The sequence below is a fragment of the Grampus griseus genome (genome assembly GCF_964374135.1).
Source record: "Grampus griseus genome assembly, chromosome: 3".
NCBI classification, from domain to species: Eukaryota; Metazoa; Chordata; class Mammalia; order Artiodactyla; family Delphinidae; genus Grampus; species Grampus griseus.
In genome coordinates, this window is record NC_139019.1 from 154,956,622 (window position 1) to 154,969,445 (window position 12,824).

Below are 12,824 nucleotides of genomic sequence, written 5' to 3' on the forward strand. Positions count from 1 at the left end.
CTCATCTCACCATCTCTGATTAAAGTGCTTATACCATTTAATTAAGATTGTTTACAAATAGAATGGCTACAAAGCGATTTTCTTACTTTAAAAGCAGTTGACACATTGGGAAATGAGAGAATTACAGTAGTTGTGAAACAGGCAGTACTCAGTGAACAACGTCAGTTCCCCTGTCAGCCCTTCTTTATTCCCAGATGTTTAGCCAAAGTCCTGAGCTGTCCTACCCTCTAATAATCACTACAGCACAGCCTCATCCGCCCCAACAGAATGTTGGCTATACTCTAGCCAAATTCAGAGTATATCAGATTTCTAGCAGAAAATCAGTTACACGTCAGTATACTATAGTCATTTTAAAAAAAGCAAAAAAGCAGAAGGCCATTAGGCAAGATCTATTCTGGACTGCTGGTGTAATCCTGCAGGGAGAGAGTGGGAATATGATGCAGTGTGGCCTCCGCGTCCTCCCCAGCAAGGAGTCTCTCACTCTGCCCCAGGGGGGCACCCCCGGCTGCAAGGAGGCAGGCGCCCACAGGAAGCTGGTTGGAATTACCCCGTGTCACTTGTTCTACTGCCCTAAATGGCTTTGTGCGTCCCCACCCCCCAGATTCTGGAAGAAGAATGCAGAGAAACTGGCCCTTACAGAGGCACTGGGGTTCTATACTAGCTTAACACAACTATGAGAGAAGAAAGGGGACACAGAATGGGTGAGCAGACTTTGTCACAACGGCGGTGGGTGTTTTGAATACTGGATGGTGTCTAGGGCAGCCCCGATGTCATAATCCTTGGTCTGTAGGAGCCTGGTGAGCCAGCCGCCTTCATCAGAGAACCCCATGGATAGCATCTGGGAGAGGGACTCAATCAGCCGGGGGTCAGCTTCTGCCAGAGAGAGTAATGACAGCCATAAGGAAGAGTCACTGGGCCCCAAATGTGACCTGTTATGTGGCAGCATCCTGTCCAGCCAGCAAGTACCCAGGGCCTGCAGGGCCTGGCCCTTTTACAAGGTCTTAACCCTCACAGGGACCCTCCAAGGCAGGAACTGGCAACCTTTTTCTATACAAGGTCAGAGAATAAATATTTTAAGCTGCTTTGCAGGCTATTTGTCCCTGTCACAACTACTCAACTCTGCTGTTACAAGCATAAAAGCAGCCAAACAAAATGTAAACAAATGATCATGGCTGTGTTCCAGTAAAACTTACATTTATGAACACAAATTTAAATTTCATCTAATTTTCCCATCTTGACTTTTTTCCAACCATTATAAAAATGAAAAAATCATTCTTGGCACATAGGGCATAGTTTGCCACTCCCTGCTTTAAGGCAGAGAAGATAAATACTGGTAGCCCAAGGGCTAAATTTGGCCCATAGAATGGATTTCCACTTGAATACTGTTTTAAAAGTCATTGCCATGTGACAGTGATGAACCAGAGCAGGGTGTGAGTGGCCTCTTTTATTCAGTGTGAGTTCTCCAGGCTGGCACACTCTCCACCCGATCATGCTGCTTCCACGCCACCTACTTTACACGGTGGCTTCCTGCCTGGCTCCTACCGGAGCCTTGGCTAGGACCCCTGCTCCAAGGTCAGCACTTTCCATGAGGAAACAGTGAAGATGGACCCCGAGTCCACTTTTAGTAGTGCCAAAGCCAGCGCCGCCACCACATCACATCTGCCTTCGTAATTCTGGGTCTGGATGTTAAGTTTTAGAAAGCTGAGCTTACTAAGGCTCAGTATAGACACAGAGGACAAAACCAACTCCCAATTTTCTCTTACGTCAACAGACAAGCCATGCAGTACAGAACATGATGTCTTTCTGTGTTGCAAAAAGCAAGTGATAGGATGCTCTGAACAGAAAAGACAGAAATACAAAATACTTGAAATCTCTTGCCTGGTGGCAGATGTGGGTACAATGCAGCTTCCTTCAGCCCTGTGGGTCCTTCCTGGGAAGGGTCCAGAGAGCTTGGCCCTTCAGATTCAGGCATCTGTAAAGACTGGAGTTCACCTGTAGACGGGTCCACCTCTTTTGAAGACAAATGAGTCCAGTCATCATCTCCTCCTGAACAGTTATCAGACTCCATCTGTTCCTGGAACAAAACCCCCCATGAGCACAAGGACAAGGACAACAGGCCACCTGACCACAGCCTGGGAGAGTCAGGGCATGGAGGACTAGCAAGAGGCTTTTGCTTTACAAAGTTCTAGCGGAGGGTTCACAGAACAACTTAAATGCCACCGACACTCTGCAACGGAAATGGGTCCCTCTGGCTGTGTGAGTGCCAGGGAAGGGCTGTGCCTGGGGTGCTGGGATAAGCTCTGGGTGGCCACAACCTGGGGATGGCGTGGGAGGGTGCTTGCCTCAGGCTGACCCCCTGACTCCAGGGCGATCTTGTTCACTTGCTCCACCAGAGACTGTGCCATGCCTTCCACGTCCCCGTCTGGCTTGCTGGGGTTGGAACAGCAGCTGCTTGTCTGAGAGCTACACTTCTCCTCTGGGGTGGAGCTGCCTGGGGAGGTGGGTGTCAGGCGGCTTCTCTTTCCTCCATGTTCCACGTCAATATCGACTTCAATGCCTGGAAGCCAAGGAGAAAACAAAAACTTGATTAATAGCTAGCATCCCAGGTGAGCTTCAGAGCCAGAAAGTCCATAAACAGACTCCGTTTTCCCCTAACCATGTAGGACAGCGGCTGCACAGCAGGCAGGGCCAGGCCCTTGGAACAGGGTGAGAGCCAAATACCACGTGTGGCCAGTACCACCTGTGCCACAGTGGTGAGGACCACATAAAGCATCGCACTTGTGTGCAGGGGCCTAGCGATGTGAAAAACATGCACACTGAACACACGGATTTTGTTTAGGCAGGCAGGCAGACAGCCCGTGCAAGGTCTGTGCAAGGCCCATGAGGCTGCAAGCACTGGCTGGCGTGTCTACCTCCAGTCTCTCACACTCTGGGGCACATGCTCACTGAGGGGAAGGGAGGGGACAATCACCAGGGCTATGTTTTTAATTATTTTTAATTTCTCAAAGGGCATGCCCATAGCTTAGAGTCAAACAATTTTAAAAGACTATAGAATGGATAAACAACAAGGTCCTACTGTATAACACATGGAACCGTATTCAATATCCTGTGATAAACCATAATAGAAAAGAATATGAAAAAGAATATATATATGTATTACTGAGTCACTTTGCTATACAGCAGAAATTAACACAACATTGTAAATCAACTACACTTCAATAAAATTTAAAAAAAAGACTACAGTCTTCTATAGAAGATTCCCTGCCCCCCGCCACACAGCCTGTCCCACTCCCCAGAGACAGCTGTCAACCCACAAATGCTCTTTCTTTCTTGACTGCTCAAGTTTACTGCTTATTTCTTACTCTGGAAGATCAACACTTTACCACCCCTTCCCCTATCCTTTCACAAACTCAAGTTTTGGTAAAAACAGCATTCAGTGTTTACATTAGTGCCACTACATAAATACTGTTGTTTGCTGGGCCAAGTACTGGCCTTATTTACTCTACAGTCTGTTTCTGTAGCAGTAACGATGTCCTCCTTTTCACTTGCTAACTTCCCCCTTATTCTCCCACAGCTTCTCTATAGTGTTTTCTACAACACAGGTTACATGTATCAGATGCCGCATCCGTTCTGTTTTTTTCCCTGGAGACCACCCCTGGCGGGCATGGAGCTTCCAGCTCCAGCCTGGACAGGCAACTCTCGGGGCCAGAGGCACAGCTACACCTTTCCTTCCATCCTGGCAACTCCTCTTGTCACTCTTTCATGTGTTGGGTACCATTTTCAAGCACCTCTTTCTTCATTCTGGGCTTATTTCTTCATTTTGGCCAGAGAAAGGGAGTTCAAGCCCAGGTAACATGATTAAGACCCTTGCATTCCTGACAACTTTGTTCTGCTCCCACACGATCATTTTAGTTGGGTACAGAATTCGAGGTTGAAAAACCACTTTAGATGAGCCTTTTGAAGTCACTTGTCTGCCAGCTCTTGCTGTGCTCCTTGAATTCCCAAGCTTTTATAGCAACCTGGAGAGTTTCCAGAGTCTCTATCCCAAGGGTTCTACACTTGACAATAACCTTTGGTGTGGGGTCTTTTTTTAGTCATTGTCCAAGGCATTTGGCGTCCCTTTCGATCCAGAGGTTAATGTCCTTAGTGGCAAGAGACTGTCTTGTATTCTTTGTTCATTTCCTCCCTACAGTATACTCTGTTCTCTTTCTGGAATTCCTTCATCCTATATTGGACCTCCAGGATTAATCCTCAAATTATCCCATCTTTTCTCTCCTTCTGCCTCTATTTGTTTTGCTTCTAGAATATTTCCTTGAGATGATCTTAAAATCTGAGACTTCTTTTGAAGTTGTCTTTTTTCTATTTTTTTTAAATTTCCAAGAGCATTCTTATTCTGTTCCTTTATGTTATCATTTTTAAGGTATCCTGTTTTTCATGGATACAAACTTTTTTGTATCTCACTGAGGATGTTACCATTCTCTTCCCTATTAAGTCCTTCCTCAAGTTCCTTCTTTCCCGTGCATGGAGGTTTTCCCCAAACTGTTGGTGATCCATAGCTGTCTGATCCTAACGAGGCACTAAGGAAAAGATGATGGGAAGCACTCTCCATGGGGCCAGGGCCGTCATTATCTTCCAACTGCAGGCTGACAGGGTGCCCAGCCAGGTAATGGGATCCTAGGTGGCAGAGCTGTCAGATGCTCCTCTGGTGCATTCAGCCTCTCCTGAGCAGGGACTCCCCAGCTTCTGCTGGACTCTCTCATTCATGATGCCCAGTTTCAGGCTGGTGCCTCACCCTGCCCTGTGTCCCTAGTGTCCCCACCTCTGAAGCTTCCCTGGGTCAAGTGCTCCAGCAATTAAATTAAACACCAGGTCTCCTGCAAGGGTTGGCAAGGGCCAGCATCTGGCTGACTGGGACTTTGAAGTCTCTACATGATCCTTAATAGGCGTCTTCAACCCCTCCCCTGGTTCCCTGGCCTTCTCTGGTCCCTGCACAGCCAGTCTTGCTTCTCAGTGGCATCTCTATGCAGGTGCATAGGTTTCTGATGCCTCCACTCTGTTGGTTACTGTCCTCCATCCACTTCCCATCTTCCAAAGTTTGATAACTTCATTTTATCTTGTCCTCTATTACTTTTTTCTCTTGTTCTTTATCTATGATGCTTTATATTTTTTTGTTTAATCCCTTCACTATTATTTTAGTGGAGTTTGAGGAGCAAGCAGAGATGAAAGCAGGCTTAGCTACTGGTGCCCCATCTGCAAAATTTAAATTGTTCTTCTTCTTCCATTTCCCCCACAGCTTTTCATTAGGAAAAGGTTCAAGCAGTCAGAAAAGCTGGAAGAACAGTACAATGAATACCCATATACTTTCTCACTTTTCTAAATGGGTGAATGATGTGACGCTTCTGTAAATGGATCATTGAGATTTTTGAACTAGGGTTTCGCCAACTTAATGATAATCTGAGACTTCAGGGCTTACAAGACTGTACCAGTCTCTGCCATGCTGTCCCCAAAGCCTCTGTGTGGGGGCATTTATGGAAGACCCCATGACGAGGAAGGCCCTGCTATTTTACATCCTAGGTGTCGGTGACTGCGACCTCCACCCTGGGCCTCACAGTGTTGCTCAGCTGGCTCTCACAGCACCTACCAAAAAAAGGCCTCAGGTTTGCACTTTAAAGCCACCGACTCTCTGCACACATTGCCCTCTGGGAGGCGTCAATGGTTACATCCCCTCTGGGCCCATGCTCTGGGAACAAATGGTCCCTTGTGGGCAGTTAGCAGAGTAAGTCATCCTGTTAGTTCCTCATAAGAAAGGAAAATGCCCATAACTCCAACAAGAGTTTAACCCATTCCTCGAATGGCTCTTGTCAATGGAAATTACTCAAAAGCATATTTTACTGAAACTTTTCTTGTATTGTAGGGTTCCAGGCTCCTCCCTAGTTAGTAGAAACCAACTCCATCCACTTCGAAAGATCTGAAAAGGCCTTAATCCTTATCCCAAAAGACCTCTGAGCACTTGTGTCCTGAGTGGGGAATCCAGGTCAAGTTCTGAAACACTTCACAAGCTCAGATGGGTCTCGGGATGGAGAGCAAGCATAACGCAGAGTCTCCTGGGAAGCCTTCAGAACACACAGACCCCAGGCCCTACCCAAGACCCACTTACCGAATCAAGGGACCTGGGACTCCGCACTCTTTTAAAGTTCCCTGCCTGAACCTAGACTTGGTATTGTGACTTCCCAGGTCATCTCATTCATTCTTTTAGTGAAAAACTTTGTTCTTCAGAATAGTTTTAATAGTTTCCATACACCAAATTATATACCAAAAAACCAAAAAAAAAAACCCAACCCTTTGTTGGTGATTCTGATACTCAGCCTGAACCACTGTCCATTTACTATCTTCCAGAGAAAAACTTCCCATGGCCCCTAAGTAGCAACCCATTAGTTGGAATTTCTTAAAATTCTACTATGTCTTTCACTTATGTCTTAAGTGAGTGGCAGGGTTTAGGGATAACCTATCTCCCAATTATTTCATCACTACTCCACTGTTACCCTCCTTAGAAAGCATTAAATATAGCAATTCTTTTTCCTCACTCTCTCAAGAACCTTTAACTCCAGTACAGAAACCATGTGTGAATTGAGCTATTTCATGTAGCAGCAATACCAAGATGTCACTGTTGCTTCAAAGCTACTTCAATGAGTGTGAACAGAAATGGTCTCAGTTTGGAAGCAATGGCAGTCATGCTCTGTGAGCCACAAGGTGGATGGCGGGTGGGGTTGGGCACCCTCCTACAGCATCCTTTCAGACATGGACACAACTTTTGGACAGACCAGGTGGGCACTTTCTGCCGCTGCAGTCACAAGGATGAGCTCTCTTCTAGTCCAAGATCATGGATTCATCATAATCACCTTCATCAACTGATTCTTGCTGCCAAAACACAGCAAGTGCTTTCTAAATTCTTGGAGCTTTTGGCCTCAGGCCGGGCACACTATGGAGGCTCATCCACCCAGACACCTACTCTGGGCCTGCGCACTGGGAACCTGGCAGCACACAGAGAACCTTCCTCCCTTACTCCTTTCTCTCCGGCACCGGCACAAGACCAGCACTCAGGAAGCGCCAGGAAAGGTTGGGGGTTGCAAAAAGGGAGGAAAGGCAATATGGCGTCTCAACTAACTACTCACCCAAGTCCTTGAAGAAACCCCAAGACTCACACTAGGAGAAATACAGACTGGTCTTCTCCCAAAGGACAAACAGGCAGAAGATGACAGGCCAGCCCTGCAACTGAGCCTGGTCACCCTCCCTAGTGGGATTACTCCAACCAACGTTGGCTGATTCCACACTCCATGTGGAAAGCTCAAGAATCTGTCAGGGAATGCAACTTCAAGTGGCCTGTGGTGCAGCACTTGGCAAAGTTTGATATGTGGCAACAAATCTTTACTGGTCTCAAGCACACATCAACTGCCGCTCCTCTGCAGTATCCCAAGTGAAAGCCACAAAACAGCCACCTACACACTGGTTACCAAAATGCTCTGCTGATATCAAAGGACGGACAAGGCAACCACTTACCCAGAGGGCTGAGGGCAGCTGCCACACTCTCCCCTACATTCTTGAGGAAATTCACACTGGGATCCTCCGATGGACCAGAAGCTTTGATTTTAAAAAACAAAAACAAAGATACACTTAATTCAAAGCATGTCTCTCAATGACTGATACCTGTTGCAGTCCTGTCACCTTCATCCCAGGAGCCCTTCCCCCGGGGCCTTGTCCCAGCAGCCTACACTCCAGTGCTTCCCTCTCTCCCTCCCTCTCTAGGCCACCTCCTGGGCCCCTTCGTCCTTCAAACCACTTCCCCTTCTGCTCCCCCTTCATCTGTGTTCCTGGTGCCTAGGTACTCCGCAGGGGGCTCAGTACATACAATATAAAATATTATTTACTCAAATCAAACGTCCCCATCTTTGTCTCTAAAGATAAAGTGAATCAAAGGACACAGTAAGATTAATAACATCAGAATAAAACCAGAATCCAAAAGTTCAGAATGCAAGCTATATGTAAGTTTTTGACTTGGGGACTGTTTTAAAAGACTCGTGCAAATTTGGCTCTGACTTTCCTGACAGCTAGCATAAAAGAGAAGGGAGTACACTGCAGAGATGCAGGTGCTGGAGGGGGCCTCCCGTCTATATGTGAGGACCACCTCAGAGGGCAGCATGAGGAGGTGGGCAAGGGCAGATGCATTAGTGGCCTTGGGCACTTAGGCGCCTCAGTTTTCCCACCTGTACAATGGAGATAATGCTCCACACTTTGCTGGGTTTTGTGAGGATTAAATGCCAGGAATGGCCATGAAGTGCCCAGCCCACCCATAGGCACACAGGATTTCAGGACACAGGGAAGGCCCTCCAGCTCTGCCAGCCCTCACATCTCGCCCTTCAGAGGCCAGCAGACACAAGCCTCACCTGATTCTGCAGCGGGGCCAGGGTGGGCATCCCCCGCTCGAGGAGGACGTGGGCTCCAGTTCCCCGGTGGGCCCATCTCCCAGCCAGGCCACCCAAAGTGCCCGTGTTTCAGCTTCCGCAGCCAGCGGCTGTGAGAGAAGCCCTGGGGAGGGGTAGACAGAGGGGCAGGGTGGTGCCAGGTCAGGGAGCTCCTGCCACCCTGCACCCACCCCGAGCCCACAGGGAGTCCCCACTCACCTCAGAAGGGCGCCCGAAGGGGCTGGGGAAGGCAAGCTTGCTGTGCTCCCTGTGCATGCCCTTCCCCTCGCAGACAGAGCATAGATCGTAGTCAGGACAGACGCTGCACTTGTAGCGGGTCCCCACCACTGGCCCGTTGCAACCATCACAGATAACGTTGGGGTGCACCATGTTTCGGGGCACCTCTTGAGCACACGGGGGTCGGTGGTCCCGCCGGCACTCCTTCTTCTCTGCAGGCAGGGCAGAAAGCCATGACACTCTTTGTGAGCCACGGAAGACTCCTGCTTGTCAGCACTATGGGGCCATCACAGTCAGCAGGTCCCTCATGCCACCCTTCAGACACCGAATCCAGGCGAATTCACTTACTCAAGTGACAACAACAACACAACCTCAGAGCCTGCTAGGAGGTTCTCAATCCCTGCGCCTGTGACCTGGGGATGAGTGACCCTGGCAAGAGCAAAGCAACAGAGAGTTGTGTCTGCATGGCTTTGGCCTTGCCCCGCACTAAAATAAACCCTCAGCTCGTGGGCACAATCAAGAGTGAACCCAGGGACTTCCCTGGTGGCGCAGTGGTTAAGAATCCACTTGCCAATGCAGGGGACACGGGTTCAAGCCCTGGTCCGGGAAGATCCCACATGCCATGGAGCAACTAAGCCCGTGTGCCACAACTACTGAGCCTGCGCTCTAGAGCCCGCGAGCCACAACGACTGAAGCCCGCATGTCTAGAGCCAGTGCTCTGCAACAAGAGAAGCCAACGCACCGCAACAAAGAGCAGCCCCTGTCGCTGCAACAAGAGAAAGCCTGCGCACAGCAACGAAGACCCAATGCAACCAAAATGAAAAATAAATTATTTTTTTAAATTTATTATATATATATATATGTTTTTTTTTAAGTGAACCCAGAGACCCTCCGACCTCACCCCCTGTGGTGGGCATATACTCCTTTTTCAGGCCAAGCACAGCGATGACTATGGCCCTGTCTTAAACAGCCTTCAGTCTCCTCTCCCCTTCTTTAGGGGAACGTCTCCATAACCTCAAGCCAGTTGTACTCAGCAGGAACACCTGGCTTCAGGCTGCCCCTTACCTTTAATGTAAATACGGAAGATGTCACCCTTCACATATGACATCGCCATCTTCAGTTCCTCGTCACTGGAAAAGGCAACCAAGTCCCCGTCCTCATCTAGATTGTTTAAAAGACAGCAAGTGAGCACCCAGGGCTTCTCAGTTGGACACAAGCTGCTGAAAAGGGCTGAGGCCAGTGCAAAAGGGGCACTTACAGGGCTATAAACTGAAGCCCACTTGTCTGAGCCAGGGGAAAGTAGGGCTGAGGCCAAACTGCCCATTCACTCTGCCACTGCCTGGAGAGTAAGTACTCCAACCTGGACCCGGGGCGCAAATGAGAGGCAGAGTACGTGTGTGCAGACGCAGCAATGGTAGCACCTGGCCACCTGCCACTCTGCCTCTGCACTAGCTGCCCCATCAGAAAGGTGCTGTCTCCATCCACATCCAACCAGACCCAGCCCCCCATCAACTGTGGGAGATCCCCATCTGTGACCTGCTCGTCAGGGGTCCAGCACCTCCAAAGGCCTTGGATCTCTTGTGTCTTAGGAGAGTAAAGTAGAATGCATCTGCCTGCTTCCTCCCCCAACAAAGCTAAAATTACGTATTTATATGTAGTCTCTAGTTTTTAGATGTTGGCTCAAATGGTTTAAAGGATCACCATGCAAGACAAACCACACCATACATCTGCAGGCTGGTTCAGGTCTATCGGTCACCCGATGCAACATCTACCATAAAAACAGGGGCTGTGTCAAAAGGTAGAAACAACCCAAATGTCCATCAACTAATACACAGCTCAACAAAATGTGCTGTGTTCATAAAATTGAAACTTTCCCAGCCCCAAAAAGGAATGAAATACTGATACATACTACAACATAGGTGAACCTTGAAAACATTATGCTAAGTAAAAGGAGCCAGTTACAATAGACTACATATTTTTACAGGAAATGTTCAGAATAGGGAAATCCATAAACAAGTAGATTAGTGGTAGTTTAGGGCTGGGGGTATGGGATGATGGGGGATGGGAGGATAGCTAAAGTGCAGAGTTTCTTTATAAGGTGATGGAAAGGTTCCAAGATGACTGTGATAACGGCTGCACAAATCTGTAAATATGCCAAAAACTGTACACTTTAAATGGAGGAATTCTATAGTATGTGAACTGTAGCTCAATAAAACTGTTATTTTAAAAAAAGGTGGAAGAAATCCAAAAAAGAGGGGATATATGTGTATGTATGCCTGGTTTACTTTGCTGTACAGCAGAAACTAACACAACATTGTAAAGCAACTACACTCCAGTAAAAGTTTTAAAAATAAATAAACAACGATCTACTCTGAAAATAAATTTTAAAATTTGGGGCCCTGGCAAGATGGCAGCAGTCCTGAGGAAGGTCCTAGCACGGACCCACCTACCGGCAGGCCCGCCTCCGTCCCAGTCACAACAACCTCCCCCAACCCCACCCCCAGCAGCCACCAGTCTTGCCAGCGTAGCTAGAAACTGAGCTGGCTCCTGGGCTCTGTCCCTACACCAACACTTCTCAAGAACGTTTTCATCTGGTCCCTCTATCCACTGCCAATGGGATAACGTCTGGACTCCGCCTGGTCTTGGGCGTTCTGTGGTCTGTCCCCGATCTCCCCTCCCAGCCGCCGGCCCGGAACTCGCGGGCCAGGCCGCATAGCTGAGTCCTCCTCCCCAGCCAGCCCTTCCTCCTAGTCTGCCGGCCCAGGCTCTTCCGGGTTATTATCACAACCCCCCCTGGCACCAGCAGGCCCAGACTCGGCAGCAACAAGATGTCACTGTAACCTGAGTGCCCCTCTGACCACCCTGTGCCTGCTCGCGAGCCGGTGAGGACGCCCCGGTGCGCCTTCGCCAAGATCTGCAACATCATGGCGGGCGGGGGTGGGGGTGGGGGAGGAGGTCTCTTACGCCGCCAGGCCTGAGATCCGCCCGGAGAGCCTGGCAGCGCCTGACCCTACTAGGGCCGGCTGTAGTCACCACTCCTCGTCACCAGGATGGCACCCGAAGCCTAACTAGGGACCCACGCGGGCCGCCGTCCACCCAGCGAGCAGCCAGAGCAAACCCCCGCAGACGCCACTAGGCCCGACGAGAAAGAAGAGACAGCCACCCCGGCAGCAGGGCAGGACTGCGTCACGACCCCGCGCCGCTGCCTTAGGGCGCCCGGCCGCTCACCGCGGTAGTGAGCCTGGAAGCCGCCGGGCCGTAGTACGGGGAACAGGGCGGCCACCCGGCTCAGCAGCCGCTCGCAGGGCCGCGGGCCAGCTGTGGACTCAGCTTCCGCTTCGGGCTCCACGCTAAAACAGAAGCTGAAGCGGCGGATCTCGCGGGCTGCGTCCTCCTTGCCCAGAAGGTAGGCCTTCACGGTGAGCGACGCCATCGCCGCCGGTTGGGAAGCAGGAGTGGAGCCGTTGGGGAACAGCTCAGGCGTGCGGCTTTTGTAGGGCACTCTGGGAGCTCCGCCCTCCCCACTTCCTGGGGGCGGGGTCTGAGCGCGCCCGGTCCAGTTCTTGTCGCCAGGCCGTCGCGCGCGAGCCACCCTGCTGGAGCCCCAGACTCACTACAGCCTCCTCGCCGCTGGGCCCCCTCATTGCCGCCCCCTTTCCTCATTGCCCCTAATGCATCAGGGACCCCAAGAGGCCGGCCCCGCAGTCCGACATCTCGGTCTGGCGCTCGCCTCTGCACCTAGGGAAAGGGACCGGCCAGGGTCCCGCCCCAGATCCCTCGCAGGTCTGGTCCTGACGTGACTCAGCAGAGCAGAGCCCAGGCCGCCTGGAGATGGCCAGTGCAGGAGGGAGGTGGACAACAGAGGCCGGAAGCCAGGAAGTTCCTAGGCGCTCAGCGAGCACCACCAGCTAGAACAAATTGGCTCCCGAGGTGCTGTCCTGACCTTGTCACTCTTGGCAGCCGACCCCATTCGAAGCCATAGGCTTTTCAGGTGGCAGCCCACTCCGCCATCCCCAGCATCCTCCATGACTGTCCCTTACTGAGTTGAGGGACAGACCCCCAACTGAAGCCTGAGCACCAGAGGAGCTCCCAGTTTGATAGGGGGTAGGGTTGAGAGGTGCCACAAGG

The 12,824-nt window shown here is 50.3% G+C and overlaps 1 protein-coding gene across 1 annotated transcript; it reads right to left on the reverse strand.

The window, feature by feature from the left end:
* Nucleotides 1-14: 14 nt before the first annotated feature.
* On the reverse strand, nucleotides 15-12,167 carry SQSTM1 (sequestosome 1). Its single transcript, XM_082650677.1, has 8 exons — nucleotides 11,925-12,167; nucleotides 9,762-9,857; nucleotides 8,679-8,908; nucleotides 8,442-8,583; nucleotides 7,558-7,638; nucleotides 2,343-2,557; nucleotides 1,879-2,074; nucleotides 15-873 (listed from the first exon to the last, which is right to left on the reverse strand). Exons 1-8 carry the CDS (start codon nucleotides 12,127-12,129, stop codon nucleotides 716-718), a joined length of 1,323 nt encoding a protein of 440 aa, XP_082506803.1. The 5' UTR covers nucleotides 12,130-12,167; the 3' UTR covers nucleotides 15-715.
* Between the last annotated feature and the right edge of the window lie 657 nt (nucleotides 12,168-12,824).